This window comes from Typopeltis vanoorti, chromosome 5 (assembly GCF_054136105.1).
Source record: "Typopeltis vanoorti isolate ZY-2024b chromosome 5, IOZ_Tvanoo_1.0, whole genome shotgun sequence".
Taxonomy (NCBI): Eukaryota; Metazoa; Arthropoda; class Arachnida; order Uropygi; family Thelyphonidae; genus Typopeltis; species Typopeltis vanoorti.
This window is the reverse complement of record NC_143553.1, coordinates 27388801-27414905: the sequence shown is the minus strand read 5'-3', so window position 1 is coordinate 27414905 and position 26105 is coordinate 27388801. Positions and strand designations below refer to the sequence as shown.

The following is a 26105-nucleotide window of genomic DNA, read 5'->3' as shown; positions in this document are numbered from 1 at the left end:
GACTCTGCAAATTGCATCATCTCAACCTTTCTTCTTCTTCAACATTCCAGAGATCAGAAACTATTTTGGTGAATCACCTCTGAACCTTCTCCATCATCTCTTCATCTTTTGAAAACCAGGTGACCAAATCTGTGTGCACAGTAGCATATGTGGCCTAATCAGAGCCTTATACAATGGAATCAGAATCTCCTTAATTCTACAAGTCAGCGTCCTCTGCTATTATTCCCAGAATTCATTGTATTGTACTCTCAATTTTGGCAATATGTCCTCTAAATTTCAGATCCTTATCCACCCTAACCCCAATATCTCTTATTTCTTCCACCTCCAACAATATATCCCCATCAAGAATAAATTCTACATCCCATTTTTGTTTTCCAAATTTTAAAACCTTACATTGTGCAACATTGAACTGGTATCACCACTCCTGTGCCCATTCACTCAGTCTATTCAAGTCTTCTTGTAAGGCCGCATCATCTGCTCTACTCCTCATAGTTCGTCTCAACTTTGCATCATCTACAAACAACTGAATATTCCTATTCGTATCTTCCCCAGTACCATTAACATACAGGTTAAACAGCAATGGCCCTAAAGTAGACCCCTGAGGCACACCACTAGTAACTTTACTCTTTGGGGATATTGTTCTACCATACACAACTTGTTGATACCTATCAGACAGCTGATCTCCAAGAAAATGCACTAGTCAAATATTCAAACCCATCCGCTATAGTTTGACTATCAACTTATTATGCGGTAATCTATCAAAAGCCTTTGCAAAATCTAAGTTTACTACTGTATATCCATCTCCTTTGTCCAATGAAGCTGTCACCTTATTGCAATAACCAAGTATATTACTAAAACATGACCTCCCTTTAGCAAATCTTTGCTGGCCATCATAATACCACTGTTGTTAACCCAGTTCTTGATCCTGATTATCACCAGCCTTTCCAATGCTTTAACCACAACACCTGACATATAAATTAGCCAATAATTTGATGCTTGAATTTTGTCACCTCCTTTATGAAGTGGTACAATCTTGCCTATCTTAACCTCCTTTGTAACTTGACCCAATGTAAGGCTTATATTACACAAATATTTCAAAGCAGATGTGATCTCCCTGGCACATTTCTTCATTAAATATCTCCACTATATCTTCCGTAGCAGTTGTCCTTATACCATTTTCTCCGATCAATGTCATCCCATAATCATTCTTTTTTTTGCTGGCTACATATCGAAAGAACTCCCTAGGATTCTTTCTGCTTTCATTAGCTAACTGTTGCTCATACTTCAATTTTCTACCCTTACCAACCAAGTAACCTTCCTTGCCTGTTCTTCGTAATCCTCGTGGAATCGATTATTACCACTCCTCTTATGTTGCTCTATAATGCCTTTTTTTCTCTGTATTGCATGCTTAATCTCTTCATTCATTCATTCATTTCACACCTACCTTATTTAACCCTCTGATGTTTGGAATATATTTAGACATTGCTTTTACTGGATAGTTTTTGAACATCACCCAAGCAGCTTTCATCTCCTTTCCACCCAACTCCTCATTCCATGCTGCAGCTGCAAACTGTCTCCTGAGCTTCTCATAATCACCAGCCTTGTAGTTCCACATATACGCTTTCCTCACATGGTTGGCAACCACACTGGTAATCACTTCGTCATCACTCTCGCCAGTTGGAGGGAGATTTGAGACCTCATTTATAATAACATCTCTGAGATGATCAAATCCAAGCCCCTTAATCTTTGTGTGTCTTCTCTTACATACTGCCTGAGATAGTTGTCCCTCAAAAACTAAAGAAAGTCATTTTCTTTACTTCTGGTTGCTTTCTCATCATCCCAATCTATATTGCTGTTTTTAAAATCATCCATAATGATCACTCTTTTGCTATTTGTTTGGCTAGTTTGATTATACATTTCATGCTTACTACCATCCACACTACAAAGGTCTATAACAACATCCAATTAAGTATTTCATTCTATTCACCTCTATCTTACTCCATACTGCCTCAAAACTACTATCACTTTTCCCCTTGCATCTGTACCTTGTATGGGCATAACTTTTCCTATTATTAATAGTTCTCCACTTTCCTTTGTATCCTTTTTATCTTTACAAAATACATCATACCCTTCAATCTTTATTCCTGTCAGGATGTCCTCATCCAATGATGTCTCACTGATTCCAACACTTTTTGGGTGAACAAATGCAATCAATGCAACCATTTCATTTCCCTTGTCTCTCATACTTCTAGCATTGGTATACAAACATAACAACTTATTCCTGGGTCTGTAACAAGTTTTGCTGATACCACTTATTACATGTGACTTTTCCATACTTTCCTTAAGCCATTTCTTTTTCTCCTTGCTCATCCCATAGTTCTCTTCAAATACAACAGTTCTCTACATCCCTTCCCTTTTTGTCTATGCACACATTCACATCCTCTTGGAGCATCAATCTTTCTCATGCTGTGTTTCTCTGTCCACCCTGAGTCTCCCTGTTTCCCTGTTTGTCTTGCACATGTGTTCTCTCATTCTCCATACTCGTGCTACCCTCTTCTTTGTTCATAAGCACTTCAGGGTTTCCTTCCTTAGTCTCTTGCTCTTTCACACCACTCAGCACTAATTAGTCTCTGACTTGTAAAAGCTACAAGTCAAAGAGGTTGTTCCTGGAATCAACAGAAGCCTTGAAACATACTCCAAACCTCAACAAGTATAGCTGTATAAATATACCAAAGATTTGGGAGACAGTCATCCTAAGACCAAATTAATACTTGCTTTTTCTCTCTCGTTTTTTTTTTTTTTTTTTTCAACTTAGATGGCGCCTAATTAGGACTTTAGTCTTTGTGTTGCATGCTACAATTACTCATACTAGTCCCACTGTTACACCGGATTATGGTTGTCTCGCTACTGTAACATACTTTGTTTGTGTGCTCTGAAGATGTTGAATAGAATACCAGTGAAATATTAGCAATTAAGTCAATAAATAGTTATTTTCTTATCTATCTGTGTTCGTATCTATACCGTTAAAATCCAGTCAACAAACTCATCCATACCTATCAACCAAATGCATACTTTCTTGTCTTATTATAGACAAACAGGAAGATCTGTCTATAAATGTATGTCTGAACAACAAGACCACATCCAGCTTATCAAAGCTCACAAATCAAATCTGTCCTAGCACAACATGTAAATGAAAATACTAGCTACAAGATCCAATGAGTAAATACCAGCTGCTGCATAGATCCATATATAAACAGGAATGTTTATACAAAGAAAGTGCTGAAGCTCTACTTCATGGACCTAACCTCAATTGTAATGACTGGCTCACTATTATTATTAACACCAGACCGACCTCTATGGAGTTAAAAGATGCATCGCAAGAGGCAAACACTGTTACACACAAAGCCCATCAAACAATGCTTTAAACTCATTCAATGTATCTGCATTCGCCACAATGTCAGGCAACATATTCTGCTGATCAAGCAGTCTCCATGCAAAGACCCTACTACTTATGCCCCTGCTCACACCTTTTATTTTATTATTATACAACTTCCAGGCATATCCCGTTGTTCTACCCCTTCCCCCTCTACAAAAAATTTCTTCCACGTTAACCTGGTAACAACCTTTTACCAACTTAAATGTCTCAGTCATATCCCTTCTCTTCCTCCTATTCACAAGGCTTTGCAAAGCATTGCTTTAATCTGTTCTCATATATATCCCACATTCCAACGACTAGTTATGACCTTAGTCAGTCTTCTCTGGACCCTTTCCAGCATATCCTCATCACCATGAAAACCAGGGGACCAAATCTGTGCACAATAATCCATATGAGGCCTGATCAAAGCCTTATATATTTTTAAAGCAGATGGAAGGAAGGCGGGTGGGCGAAGTGTGATCTGAATGACGACTTGATAAGTAGTAACTTATTGGTAACTGAAATTGTTGTTAGCAAGAATGCCATGAAAAGGATGAGTAGTCATCTGATAGCAAAGAGGGACAGTGAAAAATTGGTAAGTTTTGAAAAAGAAAATGAGAGATTTGATGAACTTAACAATCGATGGTAAGAACGACGAAAGCAATACAAATATAGCAGAAGTTGAAAAACAGAGTGCAATTAATTGTAAGGTGGTGAGTGGCATTGATGGCAAACAAATGTGTATGGCTGGTGATAAAACTTAAAGAGTGAATGAGAGCAAAAAACATGACACAAAATTTGAAAGCTGAGTTTGTTAAGATGAGGCAAGAGATGGGTCAGATGCAGAGTGAAATGAAGAGAATTTGAGATATGTATGGAAGAGTGAAGAAGTTGAAATTGAATGATGTTGATGTGAAAGCGTTAATAAGAGACCCATGAGTGGTGTTGTATAGAGATTTGATTAGTAGAGGTGTGGTAAATGAGAATATGCACAAGGTTCAATTTCCTGGAGGTAAAATGAATAGAGTGACTGAGGTGTTGGATATGAGGAGTAAGCAAGCAAAAGAGTTAGGACAAATCACTTCATTGTAAAACATGTAAGATTGGATGTCAGGATGTTGTTGAGAAGGATAAAAGATGGTGTGATTGAAAAGGTAGTCAGCGTGTTGCCTAGATATGACAGTGATAAAATGAGGCAGAAAGCAAAGATTGTGAATGATAAGTTAGTGGAAATGGAGGAGAAAGGAGAGCAGTTTGTTAATGTGTGGAATGAGTTTGAAGGATGAACTGAACTGTATAAAAGTGACAGACTGCATTTAAATGGTTTTGGAGTGAGACATTTTGGGGGACTGTTGCTGAAATGAGTATAGAGAGTGAATCTGATCAAGTAAAAAGCATTGTGAAAGAGCAGGAGAGTTAGGAAAGAGAGATTGAAGTGGAGCTTATGAATGAAGAAGTGGGTAGCATGAGTATAGAGAATGAGAGAACAAGTGTGCAAGACAAACAGGGAAATGGTGAGGCTCAGGTTGGACAAGGGGGGACCACATTGTTAAAATGGTTGATGCTCCAAGACAATATGAATGCATGCGTAGACAAAAAAAAGAGGAAGGAGATGACCTGGGATCAAGGAAAAACAGCTAAATTTGAAGAGGATTCCAAGATGAATAAGTAGAAAAAGAAGCGACTCAAGTTATATATGGAGAAGTCACATCTAATAAGTGGTATCAGTAAAACTTGTTATGGGTCCAGAAATGAGCTGTTATGTTTGTATACGAACGCTACAAGTTTAAGAAACAAGGCAAATAAAATAGTTGCATTAATTAAATCTGTTCACTCAAAATTTGTTGGAATAAGTGAAACATGTCGGGACAACAATTCTGACAGGAATAGAGATGGAAGCGTATGATGTGTTTTGTGAAGATAGAAGCAATAAAAAGGGAGGAGGATTGCTAGTGATGATGGAGAAAGAGTTATGTCCATGCAAGGTAGAGATTATTATTATTATTATTATTAAACAAGATCTCATGGAGTCAAAGACTCATCTGGGAGGTCCTTTTATCACACACACACATCTCATCATACCGTGTCTTAAACACACTCAAACTCCTTGCAGACACCACACTCTCAGGCAAGGCATTCCAATCATTCACAACTCTGCACGAAAAAAACCTGCCTCTCACTCCCCTACTCACACCCTCTTTATACAGTTCCCAGGGATGACCTCTGGTTCTCCCCTGATCTCCCACTATTCGCTGTAGAACTTCTCCACCATTGATCTTATAATAACCCCTTACCAACTTGTAGGTTTCTATCATATCTCCCCTCTTCCTTCTCTCCACCAGACTCTGCAAATTACATCTTCTCAATCTTTCCTCATACTCAACATTCCAGAGGTCAGAAACTACCTTAGTCAGTCGCCTTTGGACCCTTTCCAGCATCTCTTCATCCTTCTGAAAACCTGGTGACCAAATCTGGGCACAATAGTCCATGTGTGGCCTAATCAAAGCCTTATACAATGGAACAAGAATCTCCCTACTTCTACACGTCAGTGTCCTCCGCATCATTCCCAGAAGTCTTTGTGTTGTCTTCACAATTTTGGCGATGTGTCCCCTAAATTTCAGATCCTTATCCACTATCACCCCCAGATCTCTTATTTCCTCTACCTCCAACAATATATTCTCACTAAGCATAAATTCTGCATCCCATCTTTGTTTTCCATATTTTAAAACCTTACATTTTGCAACATTGCACTCACATCCCCATTTCCTTGCCCAATCACTCAATTTATTCAAGTCTTCTTGCAAGGCCACAACATCTTCTCTACTCTTTATGGTTCGTCCCAACTTTGCATCATCTGCAAACAACTGAATATCTCCATCTAAATCTTCGCCAATATCATTAATATACAAGTTAAATAGTAATGGCCCTAAAACAGACCCCTGAGGCACTCCACTAGTGACTTTCCTTTTCCTGGATATCGCACCCCCATACACAACTTGTTGATACCTATCAGATAGCCAGTCTCCAATCCAATGCACTAATCTAACATCCAACCCCATCTGCTCTAGTTTGACTGTCAACTTATCATGAGGTACTTTATGAAAAGCTTTTGCGAAATCCAAGTATATTTCTGTGTCCTTCTCCTCTGTTCAAGGAATCAGTCACTTTATTGTAATAAGTAAGTAGATTACTAAAACATGACCTCCCTTTAGCAAATCCATGCTGTCCATCAAAGATTATACCATTCTTGTCAACCCAACTCTGGATCCTAGTTCTCACAAGCTTCTCCAACAACTTAACCACAACACCTGACACACATATAGGCCTATAGTTTGATGCTTGAGTTCAATCACCTCCTTTATGAAGTGGCACAATCTTGCCCTCCTTCCACTCTTTAGGAACTTGATCAAGTGCAAGACTCGTGTTAAAAAAATATGTCAAGGCAGGTGTCAACTCTCTGGCACATTCCTTCAGAATACGCGGTGATATATTAGCAAGTCCCACAGCCTTATTTACATCTAGTTTACTCAACTCCCCAAACACCTCTTGCTCACTTACATTCAGTCTCCCCTCCCCATCATCAACTGCTCTCAATCTCTCCATGAAGTCACATTCTCAAGATTGAAAGATCTTTATGAACTGCTCATTAAGTATCTCCACCACACATTTGCAACAGCTGTCTTTATACCATTTCCTCCAATCAATCCTTCCATAATTATTCTTTCTTTTGCTGGCTACATATTGAAAGAACTCCCTACAATTCTTTTTGGCTTCATTAGCTAACTGCTGTTCATACCTCTCTTTAGCTACTCTCACCAACCAAGTCACCCTCCTTGCCTGGTCTTTGTAGACCTCATGAAATTCGTTACTTCCACTTCTCTTATGCTGCCTCCACAATGCCCTTTTTCTTTGTATCGCATGCTTAATCTCTTTATTCATCCATCTCACACCTATCTTATTTAACCTTCTCACCCTTGGAATACATTTAGACATTGCATCTACTAAATAGTTTTTGAAAATCCCCCAAGCTGCATTGATCTCTTTTCCAGCTGACTCCTCATTCCATGCTACACCTGCAAGCTGTCTCCTGAGCTCTTCATAATCACCACCTTGTAGTTCCACATATACCCTTTTTTCACAGGGGTCCTTGCACTGCTGGCAACCACCCAGGTAATCACCTCATGGTCACTTTCACCAATTGGTGGATGATTTGACACCTCGTTTATAATTACATCCTCCGATGAGATGACCAAATCCAAGACCCTCAATCCTCGTGTGCCCTCTGTTACATACTGTCTGAGGTAGTTATCCCTCAAAAACTCAAGAAACTCATTTTCTTTACTTCCAGTTGCTATCTCTTCATTCCAGTCTATATTGCCATAATTAAAATCACCCATAATGATCACCCTTTTCTTATTTGCTTGTCTTATATGACTATACATTTCACTATCACCACCATCCACATTACCAGGTCTATAACAACATCCCACCAAGTATTTGATTCTATTCACCTCTATCTCACACCATACTGCCTCAAAACCACTGGCCTTATTTCCCTCTTGCATCTCTACCTTGTATGGACATAACTCTTTCTCTATCATCAATAGCACTCCCCCTCCCTTTTTACCCCTTCTATCCTCACGAAACACATCATACCTTTCCATCTCTATTCCTGTTGGGATGTCGTCCTCATCTAACCATGTCTCACTTATTCCGCCAATCTTTGGGTGAACAGATGCAATTAGTGCAACCATTTCATCCGCCTTGTTTCTTATACTTCTAGCATTGGTATAGAAACACAACAGCTCATTTCTGGATCTACAGCTAGATACTCTGATTCCACTGATACCACTCACTCGATGTGATCTCTCCATGCTGGACTGGGGCCATTTCCCTTTCTGCTTCTTCATTTTAGACCCCTTTGCAATTCCGTCTGTTTCCTCTTGATCTCTGGTCATCCCATTTCTTTCCTGCCTACACATGCTCTCACCTCCTCTTGGAGCATCCACCTTTCTCACGCTGTGTACCCCTGTCCACCCTGAGCCTCCCCGTTTCCCTGCTCCTCTTGCACACCCATTCTCTCATTTTCTATACTCATACCACTCACTTCCCCATTCATATCCACTTCTTCAATCTCTCCTGTCTTACTCTCCTGCTCTTCCACATCACTCCCCTCTCGATCTGATTCATTCTCTCTATTCACTTCTCTACCTTCCAGCAGTAGTCTCTCCAAGTGACTCACACCATAACCACTCAAATGCAGTTCATCGCTCCCATACAGCTCACTTCATCCCTCAAACTCATTCCACACATTAACAAACTGTACTCCCATCTCCTCACACATTTCAGCCAGAATATCATTCAAATCCTTGCTCTCTGCCTCATTTCACCACAATCATACCTAGGCAACACACTGACTACCCTTCCTGTCACACTATTCTCTTTTATCTTTCCAAGCAGCCTCCTGATATTCATTTTGACATGCTCTTTGTTCTCTCTCAAATCATTTATACCAATTAATACTATTAACTCTTTTAAATATAAAGAGCTAATAAGCTTCATTTCGGCGATAGTAAATATAAAGAGCTTATTAGCTCTTTATATTATAAGTGAAACATGTTAGGACAACATCCCAACAGGAATAGAGATAGAAGCGTATGGTGTTTTGTGAAGATAAGAAGCGTAAAAAGGCTGTGGGACTTGATAATATATCGCCGTGTATTTTGAAGGAATGCTCCAGGGAGTTGGCATCTGCCTTGACATATTTGTTTAATATGAGGCTTGCACTGGATAACTTCCTAAGGAGTGGAAGGAAGACAAGACTGCCTCAGGCTTCTGTCACTTCATAAGAGAGGTGATCGATCTGAAGCATCAAATTATAGGCCTATCTGTGTGTCAGTTGTTGTGATTAAAGTATTGGAGAGACTGGTGAGAACCAGGATCCAGAATTGAGTTGACAAAAGTGGTATTATCTTTGATGGACAGAATGTATTTGCTAAAGGAAGTGCATGTTTTAGTAACTTACTTACTGATTAGAATAATTTGACATTCTAATGTGGACCAACGAGATGGATACACAGTAGTATACATAGATTTTTCAAAGGCTTTTGATAAATTACTGCATGACAGGTTGATAGCTAAACTAGGGTTTGGATATTAAATTAATGCATTGGATTGCAGATTGTCTGATAGGTATCAACAAGTTGTGTATGGTAGAACAATATCGCAGAAGAGGAAAGACTCCTGCTTCTGTTTTAGGGCTATTGTTGTTTAACCTGTATGTTAATGATATTGGGGAAGATTTGGATGGGGATATTCAGATGTTTGCAGATGATCCAAAGTTGGGATGAAGTATAAACAGCAGGGAAGATGTTGTGGCCTTATAAGAATTGAATAAATTGAGTAAACGGGCAAAGTAATGGGCAGACAAGGTCAATGTTACGAAATATAAGGTTTTAAAATTTGGGAAACAGAGATGGGATGTAGAATTTATGCTTGGTGGGAATATATGTTAATATATGGAGTTGGAGGAAATAAGAGATCTGAGGGTGATGGTAGATAAGGATCTCAAGTGTATAGGACAAATTGCCAAAATTATGAGGACAACATAACAAATTCTGGCAATGATGTGGACACTGACTTGTTGAAGTAAGGAGATTCTTGTTCCATTGTATAAGGCCTTGATTAAGCCGCATATGGACTACTGTGCACAGATTTGGTCAACTGGTTTTCAAAAAGGACAAGGAGATGTTGGAAAGGGTCCAGAGGCGATTGACTAAGGTAGTTTCTGATCTCTGGAATGTTGAAATCCCCTAAAGAGTTGTTATAGGATAAATGTTGAAGAGGTTTTTCATAAAATTGTGGGAGATCAGGGGAGTACCAGAGGTCATCCCTGGAAGCTGTATAAGGAGGATGTGACAAGAGAGTGAGAAGCAGGGTTTTTTTTTTGCATGGAGAGTCATGAATGATTGGAATGCCTTTCTTGAGAGTGTGGTGTCTGGAGAGAATTTGAATGTATTTAAGGTAAGGTATGATGAACTTTATGTGTGTGTATGACAAAGCAACTTCCTAGATGAGTAGGATAATGATAATAATAATAATTATTATTATTATTATTGTTATACAAGTCATCCAGAACAACTATATTTCTACAAGTTAACATCCTCTGCATCATTGCCATAATCTGATGTGATGTCTTTACGATGCAACATGACCTCTGAACTTCTGATCCTTGTCCCCCACCACTCCAAGGTATCTTATCTCCCGAACTTTCTCCAAAATTTCCCCACCAAGTGTATACTTTGCATCCCGTTGTTGCCTTCTAAATTTCTGAACTTTACACTTGTCAACATTGAATTAACATTCCCATACTGTTGCTCCCACATACAATCTGTTCAACTCCTCCACAACATTGCTTGATTTCTCATCTCTCTCCTCAATTTTGCATCATCTGCTAACAGTTGTATATCGCTAGTCAACCTTATCTGAATATCATCATCATCATCATCAATTACCTGATATGTACCTCCGAGTGGTGTTCAGGTTACAATAACAGCACTACCTGATCAAGTTTACATCACTATTAATCTTCTATCAACAATTTTCCTCCAAATCAATCTGTTATTTGTGAGCGCTTGAATATTGTCATATCTATCATTCCATGCTTCTAAGGCATTCTGACTGAATCAATCCACCTGGACTTTGGTTTTCCTCTGGGTCTCTTTCCTACCATCTTGGCATCAAACACCTGTTCTGCCAACCTTTCTTCGCCCATTCTAATTAAGTGGCCATACCACCTTAGATTAGTCTTCTGACACATTCTTGAATGCTAATGTCAAGTTCCTTTCTAATATCTTCATTTTTAAATTCTGCATTTAATATGTTCAATCCCCTAATTTTTCTGAGAACTCTTATATCTGTGGTTTCTAGGTGCTTTGATGAACTGTTTTATTTCTAACCCAACTCCTAGATCCATAAGTTAATTTTGGAACACTGTCTTATATACAGCTAGATTGGTGTTTTGGCTAATTTCTATCTTATTCTATATCAATTTATTCAGCTGGCTACCAACAATACCACGTTTGCTTATTCATATTTCCATTTTTAACCTGCCAACTTCACTAAAAATTGTGCCTAAAGTGCTGAAATATTTTACTTGTTCTATAGGATCTCCATTCACAATGCAGCTGAAGAGTTTTCTATGCTCCTTCCTATTTTCATAGTTTTGATCTTTTCAGCTTTTACAGCTGTTATTTGTTATAGCTATTATTCAATTTAGTTTGTGAATCCTGGAGACTTGCACTAGATGTGTTTAAGAGTACAACATCAACTGTATAAAGCAAAGAACTAAGTTTGAGATCTCCAATTCTAACATCAGGCCTGATGCCACTTTCTTTCATAATGAGATCCATATAGATGATGTCCTTATCTTACCTCTCATTTTATGTCAAACCACCGTCCTGTATTTCCACCTCTGTATAATGTTCCAGTCATCCTATATAATTGTAGTATTTTGAAAAGTTTTTCTCTGGGCACCTTGTCATATGCCTTTTCCAGGATCTACTGAACTTAAGTACAGAATGCTATCATATACCCACAATTTCTCAGCTACGAGGGAGGTCTGAAAGTTCTTGGCCAAGCAAAGAAAAAATGAATTTATAATTTCAAAATTATTTTTATTTTTCAACATAATCTCCCTTAAGACTAATACATTTATTCCAGTGATGCTCCAGTACCATTATCCCGTCCCTATAGTGGTTCTCAGTAAGATCTGCAAAATATCCCTCTACAGCTGCAATCACCTCTTGATTTGAAGAAAAATGCTGACCAGCAAGGAAGAGGTTTAGCTTAGAGACAGAAGTCAGAGAGAGAGCGAAATCTGAGGAATAGGATGGATGTTCCAATAATTCATAGTGCAGATCCCTTAATTTTCCCATTGCCAAAACACCTTTGTGGGCAGGTGTTTGTCCTGATGAAAGATGATTTTTTTCTTCTGCAAACCGGATCTTTTCTCATGAATTTTTTCATCTAGTCTGGTTAAAAGATCAGAATAATATTCCCCGGTTATTGTTTTACCCTTTTCAAGATAATTAATAAACAAAATGCCTTTAGCATCCCAAAATACCGAAGCCATGACCTTTCCTGCTGATGGAACCGACGTTGTCTTCTTTGGCACTGAACAACTGGCTTCTGTCCACTGTTTTGACTGCTGTTTGGATTCTGGTGTGTAATGGGGAATCCAAGTCTCATTCATAGTAATAAATCAATGCACAAAATCAGTTTTATTCTTGTTAAAATGCTCCAAGCACTTTTCAAAGATTTTGATACGTGCGTTTTTGATCTGCTGTGAGCAAGCGTGGCACCCATCTTGCACAAAGTTTTTTCATTTGCAATTCTTCATGCAAAATATTATTATTATTATTATTATTATCCAGGCCTCCATAGAGTCAAAAGACTCATTGTGGATGGTCGTTTTTAGGAAACACAAAGTTTATCATACCACTCCTTGAACCCATTGACCATTCCCACTCCAACTACTCTCTCTCAGGCAATGCATTCCAAGGTTCAACCACCTCCATGCAAAGAAACCGCTCCTCACCCTCTTGCACACAGCCTCCTTTCGTAACTTCCAGGGATGGCCCCTTGACATCGCTCCTTCCTGCCGTTCCACCAATTGAAAGAACTCTCCAATGTCTACCCTGTAACTGCCTCTCAACAGTTTTAAAAGTCTCGATCATATCACCTCTCCTTCTTCTATCCACCAAACTCTGCACTCCACATTCCCTCAGTCGATCCTCATAACTCATATTGTACAGTACTGAAACCATCTTTGTTATCTGCCTCTGTACTCTTTCCACAGTCAATTTATCCCCTTCAAATCCTGGGGACCAAATCTGAGAACAATAGTCTAAGTGTCGTCTGATCAGAGTCTTATACAACAGAATGATAACTCTTTTATCTCTGCAGGTCAGCATCCTTCTCAGTATTGCAGCCATCCTCTGAGTTACCCTCACCACCTTTGCAATATGCTTCCTGAATTTCAGTATTATTATTATTATTATTATTATTATTATTATTATTATTATTATTATTATTATTATTATTATTATTCAGGCCTCCATGGAGTCAAAAGACTCATCGTAGGAAGGGACCCCCCCCCTAAGAAACACAGTCTATCATACCATTCCTTAAACTCATTGACTGTTCTCACTCTCACCACTCCATCAGGCAATGCATTCCATGGTTCAACCACTCTCCATGCAAAGAAACCACTCCTCACATGTGTAATTTTCTATCAATCATCAATTAGGCAATAATCAATTACCTATCTCTAATTGGCTACCAATGGAGATTGAACTGCCCTCTCAGTCTCCAAAAGCTAGATATGGTATAAAAGCCTCGCCTACTCCCTATAAGGAATAAAAGGTGTTAGCTTAGCTGAGAACAGGACTTTTATGCAAGCATACTTGAAAAGTATGCTTGCATAAAATCTTACTTGGAACACTTAGGAGAGAAATTCCTCTGTAATTCTCACATTCATATATGTAGGATATACACATTCTTTTGAAATGCCTATAGTCTCAGCAATTTCATGCACTTTGATTTGCTGGTCATCCAATACCATATCGTGCACTTGATCAATGATTTCTGGTGTTCTAATACTTTTTGGACGTTCTTCATATGGATCATCTTCAAGGCTGGTATGGCCATGTTTAAACTCGGCAGCCCATTTCTTAATTGTCGAAAACGAAGGAGAAGAGAGCCCATTAACTTTTATGAACTTCGAATGAATTTCTTTTAGTGTTAAACCTTTTTTTACAAAGAATTTTATAACCGTACGATACTCAATTTTATCCATTTCAAGGGATACTTTTGTTTCAGACAGTTGTATAGTTGTATAAAACAAACTACTTGATAGAATGCCTTGCAATTTCACATTGATGCTTATGACAGATGTACCAACTTAGAAAAAGAAAATTTTGCCGATAGGGTTGCCATCTATGGTCGAGGCCGAGAACTTTTCAGACCACCCTCGTATATATATGTCTTAAACTGAAAATCAGATTTTGATAACTTCTATTTGGCCTGAACTCAGCTTATTCTTCTCCAAGTTTCTCTTTAACAATCTTTCTCAACCTCTTTTCAAGGATTATTATTATTATTAATACGGGCAGCTCCAAGGAGATTTTTGACTCATCGAGGGAGACCCAACTTCATGTCAAGAACAACTATTCAACATTCACACAGTATCTTTCATACTTCACCTTGAACTCATTTACAGTCATTGCACGCACAACAGACTCTGGCAACTTATTCCACACATTTACCAATCTCCAAGTAAAAAACCTAGTTCTAACACCTTTGCCAACCACACTCTTGCACAGTTTCCATGGATGGCCCCTAGTCCTCCCACCACCAGACTTATTCTGAAAATATACTCTGAATTAATCGTATAGAAACCGTTCAGTAATTTGAATGTCTCAATCATATCATCCCTTTTCCGCCTATCAACCAATTTCTGCAGCCCACAAATATTCAACCTGTTCTCATAAGGTTCATTCCATAGACCTGCTATTATCTTGGTCACTCGTCTCTGGATCCTCCCCATCGAGAAGAAACCCTGGCGCCCATATCTGGGCAGAGTAGTCTAGATGGGGTCTTATCAAGGCTCGATATAGAGGAAGAATAACCTGTTTGTCTCTGCTGGTTAAAGTGTTTTTCATCAACCAAGTGATTTGATGAGCTGATTTTGACACTTTTGCTTTGTGTCCCCTAAACTTCATCTCCCTATCCACCAACACTCTCAAATCCCTGGCCTCGTCAATCTCCTGGTGTATGGTTCCACCAATGTGATATACTGCTGCCAATCAATTCCCCCCAAAATGCAAAACCTTAGATTTTTCCATATTAAATTGACATCCATTCTCCTTAGCCCAGTCCTCCAAACTATTCAAATCATCCTACAAAACTTTGAAATCCTGAGCATTCACTATTGCTCTACCTAACTTTGCATCATCTGCAAACAGATGCACAGTTCTTCGCAGATCCTTTCCTCTATCGTTAATTTATTACGATAGAGGAAAGGAACAAACCAAACAGTAATGGCCCAAGAACAGAACCCTGCGGCACACCACTAGTCACAGGCCGTCTTTTGGACTCTCCTCCTGAATAAACCACTCTTAGATATCTCTCCATCAACCACCCTCCTATCCGTCTCACCAACCCTATATCCATTCCCATATGCTGCAGTTTACTGATTAGAATTCCATATGGTATCCTATCAATGGCTTTAGCAAGGTCCAGTAGAATCACTGTAAACCCGTTACCTTTATCCAGTTCAGCCGTCACTGTATTATAGAACGTGATCAAGTTACTGAGGCATGATCTACCCTTCACAAAATCATGCTGTCCCCCATACAGTATCCCATTTACATCTATCCAATCTTGTATTTTCCTCTTGACTATTTTCTCCAAGACCTTGACAATTCCTGATATGCTAATCAGCCGGTAATTTTCAAAACCAGTCTTGGAACCTCCTTTATGCAGTGGAATTATTTTCCCCTCTTTCCACCCCCTTGGGACTAACCCAAACCCGAGACTCAAATTAAACAAAATGGCCAAAGGTACTGACAATTCTTTAGCCGCTTCTCGTACGACACGAGCTGGTATACCATCCAATCCCACAGAGGAATTGACATTGAGATTTTGTAATAGACTATTCACCTCCACTTCATTCACCACAATTCCAGTATAAGCTGTTTGTTCTTCCATTTCTGCAATGTGACCACATGGATGATATACTCTTGCAAAGTGCTCACTCAGTAATTCAACTATATCAACTGATTCGGTTACTTCCCTACCATCGGCATTCTTTAAAATCAATCTGCCGTGTACATTTTTTCTTTTACTTGCAACATATCAAAAAAACTGTTTGGGATTCTCTTTAGTCTGCATGGCTAATGTTCTTTCATAATCTGCTTTTTCTTTTCTTACCACACTTGTTACCCTTCTGGCCTGGGATTTATACCGTACATGTACCTGCAGGTCACCTTTCACCTTAAATTCCCTCCACAGTTGTTTTGTTCTTTTGCAGCTCAAGCTTAATAGTATTATTCATCCATTTAATCAATAGTTGAGTTATTATTCGGACTCTATGTATAGTCAGCCATTGCCTCCTGCAAACACTTCTTGACCGCCTCCCATGCACTATCAACTTCTAGTCCTTGCAGTTGTACATGCCATGGCACTGAACCAATCAAACTCCTAAGCTTGTCATACTTACCAGCCTGATAATTCCACATGTTACCTTTCTTAATTGTAAATTTCATACCTTTAGCCACCTCCCAAGTCAAGACCCTTTGATCACTCTCACAAGTGGTGACAATGTGGTCATATTCGTTACAGTCAAATCCCCAGATGCAATTACTAGGACAAGCACTCTCTGACCCCTAGTATTTTCCATTATATGCTGTGGCAGATAGTTATCCCTTAATAACCGCGTTAAATCCTATTCCTTCCTGCCATGTGTCCTCTCCTTCCTCCAATCAATGCTACCATAGTTGAAATCTCCCATAATAATTACCCTCCTTCCACTCATTTCTTCTATTTGCTCATGCATGATATCTCCACAATCTTTTCCATCACCTGGTCTATAGCAACACACAATTGTATATTTTGTTCTACTAGCTTCAATCTCACACCAAATGGCCTCAAATGTGCTCTTTTCTCTATCCTGCAATTCAACTCCTATTCTCCTTGGCTGCAGCTCATCGGCTATCATCAATAATACTCCTCCCCCATTTTATTCTCACTGTCATTCCTGAACTCACTATACCCTTCACATTCAATCCCACTAGCTATATCATCTTCAGTCAGCCATGTTTCACTAATGCCCATAACCTGGTCTGGAAGTGCCAACGAAGGCCAAAAAATTCTTCCGTCTTGTTCCTAATACTCCTAGCATTAGTATACATGAATTGCAGACCCCCCCTTTAGCACCATCCCTACCTTGATGCCTTATACTAACTGTCCCATTTTGATTTGTTGTCCTTCTTATTCGCTCGGCCATATTATACTCATTTATACACTCAACTGCCTCCCTAAGGTCTGCATATCTACTTCCCCCTCCCTCAATAAATCTAATTTCCCTAATTCTGCATATCCACTTCATTCAACAACACTTTTTCATGTCTCCTTACACAGAATCCATTCAAATACAAACCATTCATCTTATATAGATCTTTTCGCCCATCGAACTCACTCCACACGTCCACAACTTCAACACTACTCATTCTGCATAACCCACGCATAAAGTCATTTGCAATTATGGCCCTCCTTCTAAACTCTTCACTCTCATACCATAGCAAAAGACTAATCATCCTAACTCTCTCACTCTTCTCTTTTGCTACCTCAAACAATTCATTCAAGTCCTCTATTATTTCCATTTTATCTCCTTTCAAATCATTCGTACCTGCCACCAATATTATTTCTTTCGCCCTTTGCTTTTGCTCCCTAACAGACTCACTTACGTCCTTAAAGGCCGCACCAGGTTGGTACAATTTTGTCAAATTCTTTACTTTCACACCTCATATTAACGACTCTCCATACAGTCGTTACAGTCTTTCACAATCATACTCTTATTTCTCTTATCATACTTTTGCCGTTTATTGGCTGGTACACGCGGTACACATTTGTGCATATGCTCCAGCTGCCGCTTTGCTCTATGTATTGCTCTGGTCAACCGCGCAATCTCACTCATTGCGTCTATTTCATCTTTTTTATTATCTGTTAAACCATTAATTTGCTCTGTATTAATACCTTCATTCTCACTTTCTACGCCGCCCTCACAGCTGTCTGGTACAACCTCGCAATTTCTTATTATATCGCTATTTTCTACATTCTGAAATTTGAAAAATTATCACACTCACGACCTGAAACACACTTTAATTCCTCGTTTTCCTTACATTTTCTGTACACACTCCATTATCATCATCTGACCATACTCCAACCGCTCTCTGCAACGCATACATTTCGCAGATACTACACTGAATAATCTCCTTTATGTTACAATTATTGAACAAAGATGGCGAACCATTATTACTAGCCACCATTTTCCTTCTTACCAGAGTCATGTGTATACTTCTATCGTATCTTATCAAATTAATAATTGAAACAACACCAAAAACACACAAAGAGACACACTAAGATACGAAAGCAAACAAAACTGCAGAATATTCAAGCAAAATTGTCAATGATAACTTAAAATAGCACTCATCTTATCAGGAGCTCTCAACAACACTACACACCATGAGTCCCTCCAGTATGCTTGCATAAAATCTTACCTGGAACACTTAGGAGAGAAATTCCTCTGTAATTCTCACATTCAATTTTATTCCCTTTTGTATAAATGGGTACTATGAGAGCTTTTCTCCAATTAACTGGAATTCAACCTTCTGACCAGGCCCTCTGAATTATGCAGCATAACCACTGCAAAACATGTATACCTCCATACTTAAGCCTTTCTGGTCAAATATCGTCTACTCCAGCTGCCTTTTCACGTTTGAAGTTTTTGGCAGCTTTTTCTACACCAAGTATTGAACTCCTCTTTGCATTCCTCCTGAAAATTTTGTAGTTCAGTTATATCACTACATGCTTTGTTTAACAGTCTTTCAAAGTAATTACTCCAGACATCTAGGATATTATTATTATTATTATTATTATTATTATTATTACACCCTCCATTGAGTCAACAGACTCATCATGGGAGGTTCATTTAACTGACAACATATTTATCATATAGAATCTTAAAATCTTTAACACTCCTTGCATTAACAACACATTCTGGTAATGCATTCCATTCACTGACAATTCTCCATGTAAAAAATCTACTCCTCACACCCTTCTTCACCACATTCTTACATAACCTCCAGGAATGATCTCTGGTTCCTCCCCTCTCACCTTCTACTCTTTTAATATTCCCCTCTGATTTAATCTGAGAAAATCCTCTCACTAACTTAAACATGTCTATCATATCATCTCTCTTCATCCTATCCACCAAACTCTGCAATCCACATTTCTGTAACCTCTCTCCATAGCCAGCATTCAAAACTCCTAATATTCTTTTAGTCACTCGTGTCTTTACCCTCTCCAATGTCTCCACATCACATTGAAAACCAGGTGACCAGATCTGAGCACAATAGTCCAAATGTGATCTGACCAGTGCCTTATACAGTGGCACAACCACTTCCTTATCCTTGCATGTTAGAGTACTTCTTATCATAGCAGTACTACGATGTGCAACTTTTGCAACACTAACAATATGCCCTCTAAACTTCAGTCTACTGTCAACCATCACTCCCAGATCTCTAATCTCATCCACTTCCTGAAGTACCTCACCATCGATATAGTACACAGCCTTATGTTTCTGCACTCCAAGATGCAACACCTTGCACTTTTTGATATTAAAACTACAACCCCACTCTTTTGTCCAAGTAAAAAGTCTATTCAAATCTTCCTGAAGGGATTCAGCATCAGCAGTGCTACTTATAATTCTTCCCAATTTTGCATCATTAGCAAATAACTGAAGATCCCAGTCAGTCCACATGATATATCGTTTACAAACAAGTTAAACAGCAGGGGCCCAAGAACAGAACCCTGGGGCACACACTAGTTACCCTTCTTTTTTGAGATACTGCTCCATCACACACAACCTGCTGGTATCATTCAGAGAGCCAATCTCTGATCCATAACCAATATACTATCTATATTTTTATGTTTGGCTTTCATGTCATCTTTATCATCTTTTATTCTTTTTACAATACTCTTTCCTCCATTTCTAAGCTTCTTCAATAGTCTCCAGAACATTTTGCCACCTTCCTGATATTTATTTTTCATATTCTTACCAAAGTTTTCCCATGACTTTTGTTTAGCTAATTTTACACACAGCTTAGCTCTCGAACATTTTTCTCAGTATTCTTTTAAGGCATCTTCTGATGATATTCAACCCAATGTCGTTAACAGAAAAATTAAATAACAATGGTCCTAAAACTGACTGTTGCTATACAGTGAATTTTCTCTTTTGAGATAGTGCCCCCCCCCTCTACAAAACTTGCTGATACCTGTTGATAGCCATTCATTCACCTATCCATCTGACTAGTCTATCATCCAATCCTATCTGCTTCAGTTTAGTTCTGTTCTATTCATGTTCAATTCTATTACAAAAGTATGTGAAATGTTATCCTCAGCTGTATTAAATAAATTTGTAATCTCTTATATTTTATTTTTTAACTAATCTATTTTAATTTATTTTCAGCCCAATAGTTTTAACCCACGAATATGCAGCTGTATACATAGAGGGAATCCAATTCAATGCATGCTCTCTACTGTTTCTTCATTCAAATTCCTTATAGTTGTTCACTGTTTTCACTGATGATATCTTGCAATATCTGCATAATAAATTAAATTTTTACTTTGGTACAGGCATGATTCTATAGTTATGGCGTTATGGATACTCCGTAGGCCTCATTATGCAAGAATGACTGATCTACTATAATCATCTGTATTATTATCAATATACAACATGTGATCATTTAAATGGAATGGAAGAGGAAAGAGTAGCAAAGTAGGTGTTTGGTGTGCTAGAATTGATTGAACAAACCCACAGAATGACTAGGACTAAATGGATTGATATAGTTAAAAACGAAAATATAAGATCTGACAGTAGTGGATTTCTGTCAATTGATAGATTCATTTGGACAAAACTGTTGATAGGAAACTAGTAATAATGCAATTTTTCCTATGTCAATCCCTTAAGGGTATATATCACGATTTGATTAAGATAATTTTTTTCTTATGAATAAGCAAGCAAAAAAAAGAAGACAGAGGAATTAATCAGTGAATGTAGAGATAGTGTTTCAGAAAGAGAAAATGATTGTCCTTTTTATTAGGCACAACACGTTATTGTACTGATACTAATTCTTATCATGATATATTGGAAAGAGTAGATAGTGCATGGAAATTGAAAGAGAGAGAATCTGTAGAGTTTTTGAAGGATAACTCTCTCTCTCTCTCTCACACTCAAGTAGCATGTGAATCGAGGTAATGCAAGGTTTATGCGTGTTGTGGTTGTGAATGAGGTATTAGTAGTTGCCACCAGTTTGCAAGAGTGATTATGAGATACTGATTTGAGAGGTAGTCAGTCAAGAAATGTTTTTGTGAAAGGTGGGTGGGAGATACAGTAATCTTTCATTATCTGACCTTTAAATAACCAAATACTCAGTTAACAAATCCTTGAATGGATTAATATATATCATCTGACTCCTTGAACAGCACTATGTGCATTCACTTAACTATATTTTAGTTAGCCAACTAGCAACTTCTTCCTGGTACCTACTCCTAAGTACCAATTATTATTTTAAGGCTAGTTTGTTTTTCTTTTGATTGTGCCTTCAAATCTTAATAGTATTTAATAACCATAAAGTTATTAAATACACTTTCAGGCAAGTGCAATAATGACACTGCACTCACCTGACAGATAGTTCCAATTATGGATAATTTGTATTTAATAGGTGTGAAAAAATTTTCAATAGCCAATATTACTTTTATCATTAAAAAGTGCTCTAATTTGCTTTCAGAAAATATTACAATTAAAAAAAAACATTTATCATAATGATGCTTTTATGCATTTGGAAAACTGAGTTTTTTATGCATCTTTTTTAAATTCCCTGTTCACATTCATTTATGAGTTTGCTCATTCATTCCAGCTCATTTGTATTCTAAACCACTTACAGTACAGTGACTGTGCAATATGTGATACGATACTACTGTTTGAGATAACAAATAAATAAAACTATCGGATATTGTCTAGATAAATAGAGGCTTTAGTTTGGATAATGTACAATGCAGCAAGGTTAGCCATTAAATTGTTTCTTTGAAAAGAAAACCTTGTTAATATGTAAAGTGTTTTTATTCATCTAATTTTCAGCTTAGTTATAATGAGATTATATGTTCATTCATAGATGTTTGAAATTTATGTAACATTAAATGATTATTTTGATGAAACTATACATGAATGAAAGAACACATAAACTTGTGTGGAGAGTACATAACAGATTTTATAAATTGAAAAAAAAAAAAAACTCACTAATTTTTGTTAAATCCTCTTGATATATCTGTTTCATTAAATATTTATATATCCATTTATAGTCTGTTCTTCCTCTCTTGCCCATGGAGGATTTTTCTTTAAGGATGGAAGATACTTTTGTACTAAGGATTATCAGAAAAATTATGGTACAAAATGTGCAGGTTGTGGTCACTATGTTGAAGGAGAAGTAGTCACAGCTCTTGGAAATACATACCATCAAAAATGTTTTGCTTGTGCCAGGTGTAGGTAAGCTTGAGATGGTTTATTATTTTTTTTTCTTTTCATTATTTTCCAACAAGCAGTGCATAGATGCAGTATTGGTTGGATATTTGTTTGAATTTGTTATGTGATGATTTCCTTGTGAGGATACAAATGAGTAAGTGTTGAAAGTGGGTTTGTATATGTAAGTGGATAGGTGTGTTTGTGTGTGTATAAGGAGGGGAGATACTGAATCTGTGAGATATTCAGGAGTGTAGTTGGCACACATGACTTGCAGCAAAATATAACTAATGTTACATGAGTTTTACGTATGTTGTTGGAGTAGCGAAACACAAGTTTGAGAGGAAGAATAAGCCAGTTAATAAGGTATTATAATATAGGAAAGCCAAGAATATAGTCAGTGTTAGTAAACAGTATGATAGTGAAATGTGTAGAATTGGACTTAAATTTTAGATAAGAAAATATAACCATCTCTTTAGTTTTTGTTTTTTTTTGAAGGAAGGATATCAAAAAAGAGTGTAAGCACATGTGTGTGTGTGTGTGTATGTGTGTGTGTGTGTGTGTGTGTGTGAGAGAGAGAGAGAGAGTCATAATATAGCTCTGATTTGGTAGGTGGTAGAAACTTTAATTTAAAAAAAAAAAATAAATAAATGTTGAAATGACTGACTTGAAGCAGGTAATTCTGATAATCTTAGGAGTTATATTAATAATGCACTGTCTTGGCATAGGCTACTGCAGAGTAAAGGAGCTAATACTGCATGGTAGTGACCAAAAGGAAAGGGAGCCAAGTCCAAAGAAATAATATTGGATTGCATTTGCATTCCCAAAGTTAGAGGATAAATTGCATGGGAGGAAGGTTGAATAAAATCATAAAGTAAAAACTGCAAACTCTTAGTTTTCTTTTCTTTTGTTTTTTAACACGTTCGCTGCCACGCTACTTCGGCATGGTCTGTTCCCCTACGCCGAGCAATTTTACTTCTTCAAGGTCAGTATGATAATCTCGTTACCGGAGGTAAGCGTCCTACGAGTATACTCGTAGTTGGCTTGTACAGAGCATATACGGTCTATGAGAATACACAGTTTTGATGCTAGCCCCACAAGCCAAGCATTTTCACTTCTTCAAGGTCACTACAATAATCTCGTTCCCGGCGGTAAGCGTCATACGAGTATACTCGTAGCTGGCTTGTGAAGCAGGTTTACCCACTACGAGTATACTCGTAGTTGGCAGTGAACGTGTTAACAGACAAAAGGAAAGTAGATAAAAAAAAATACAGGTAGATGAGCTTAGAGGTGCTAAAAGATTTTTCAAGAGCTTCATGTAGATACACCAGTAGGATTAGGCAGTGTAGTGCTAATTAAGGGAACGTACATAAAAATTAATATTATTATTATTACTTTTATCTCGACACTTAAAAGTACAAGAGATCATAGACAAAGAAGAAGAAGATTATTACTTTTTTTTTCTATTAACATCTGACCTTCATGGAGTCAGACTCATCACGGGAGGTACACACTATCACACACAAAACTCATGCAACTGTGCCTTCAACTCATTCAGTGTGTCTGCAACACATTCACAACACACTCAGGCAATGCATTCCACCACCAACAACTCTCCAAGCAAAGAACCTTCTCTTCACTCCTTGATTCACTCTCTTCCTTTGCAGTTTACAGGGATATCCTTGTTCTATTATATCCCTTCTCCCATTCTATGAAAATTTTCTTCCATGTTAACCTGGTAACAACTCCTTACCAACTTATATGTGTGTGAATTATATCCTTCCCCCTCCTCCTGTTCATGAGGCTTTGCAAATTACATTCCTTTAATGTCTTCATACTTCACATTCCAAAGATCATTTACCACCTTAGTCTTTCTTCTCTGAACCCTTTCAAATATATCCTCATCACCACCATGAAAATGGGGAGACCAAATCTTTGCACAATAATCTGCATGATGCCAGATTAAGGCCTTATTCAGTGGAATCATGGCCTCTTTATTTCTACACATCAAGGTCCATCATTGTCCCTGAATGTGGCCCTTGAATTTCAGGTCTCGGCAGATCTCTCATCTCCTATCTTCAAAGTTTCCCTGGTAAGTGTATACTTTGCATCCCATTGTTACATGCCAAATTTTGAAGCCTTACACTCTGCAACATTGAACTACGATTCCACTTACCTGCCCATTCATACAACTTATTAAAGACCTCATGTAAGGCCACTTCTGCTTGATTCTGCATTTTTCTCCCAGTTTTGCATAATCTGCAAATAGTTGCTAATCACCAGTTAAATCCATCCCAATATCATTCATATACAAGTTTAACAACAATGGTCCAAATACAAACTCCTACAGCACATCACTAGTGACTCTTCTTTTGGGATACTGCACCCCCATTTACAACTTTCTGATACCTATCTGACATCCAGTCACCCATCCATCTCACTAGTCTGTTATCCAGTCTCATCCATTTCAATTTATATAACATCTGTTGTATGGCAGTCTATCAAAAGCTTTTACAAAATCTAAGTATACCACTGTATATGTATCCTTCTTCCAACACATTTGTCACTTTGTGATAGTACATAACTAAGTTGGTAAATCATGATCTCCCTTCAACAAACCCATGCTGATAATCACAGAGAATACTGCTGTTATTAACCCAGTTCTGTATTCTAGTCCTCACTAATCCCTCTCTAATACCTTAACCACAACTCCAGATATAAAGATTGGACTATAACTTGTAGTCACTGCCTTATCACCACCTTTATGCATGGAACAATTTTACCTTCTTTCCACTCTCTTGGAACCTGTGCTGTTTAAAGACTTATTAACCTCTCTACCGACCGTGGTGGATGAAATAGTGAGACCAAATTGTATTTTTTATCCATGTTATTCAATATTTGTTATAGAATCGTATCCAGATTTTGCTGGACGTCTATAGACGTCATGGTTGGGGTGTTAAACAGGCATGCCAATGCTGCTGCCAACTCCCTGGAACATTCCCTTAAGGCACGTGGCAATCTGTCATCAAATCCTATTGCCTTATTGATATGAAGCTTATTTATTTCCTTATATACTTCCTGCTTGCTCACAATTAAGTCATCCTCTCTTATAGTATGATATTATTCTATAGTGTATATTAAACTAAATATTATGTTTTATTTTATTTTTTTATGCTTACAGTTGTTCCTCAATGGCTCACTTTAGTGAGTACGGGCATGGCAAACCCGAGGTATCAGATGCTAGAATATGCCTTACTTCATGTAATATACATCTGTTATGTTATCTGTAGACTGGTCAACTGATCCTCTGCCGTTTTTTTTCTTTCCTTC

The 26105-nt window shown here is 37.9% G+C and overlaps 1 protein-coding gene across 2 annotated transcripts in view; it reads left to right on the top strand.

Moving 5' to 3' along the window:
- Positions 1-26105, top strand: part of LOC150106272 (actin-binding LIM protein 2-like) — a 614582-nt gene that overhangs the window by 113944 nt on the left and 474533 nt on the right. For both annotated transcript variants that reach the window (XM_090392297.1, XM_090392298.1), the window contains exon 3: positions 22619-22802. In XM_090392297.1, coding sequence (XP_090248423.1) covers positions 22619-22802 — 184 coding nt within the window. The remainder of the gene's footprint in view (positions 1-22618; positions 22803-26105) is intronic.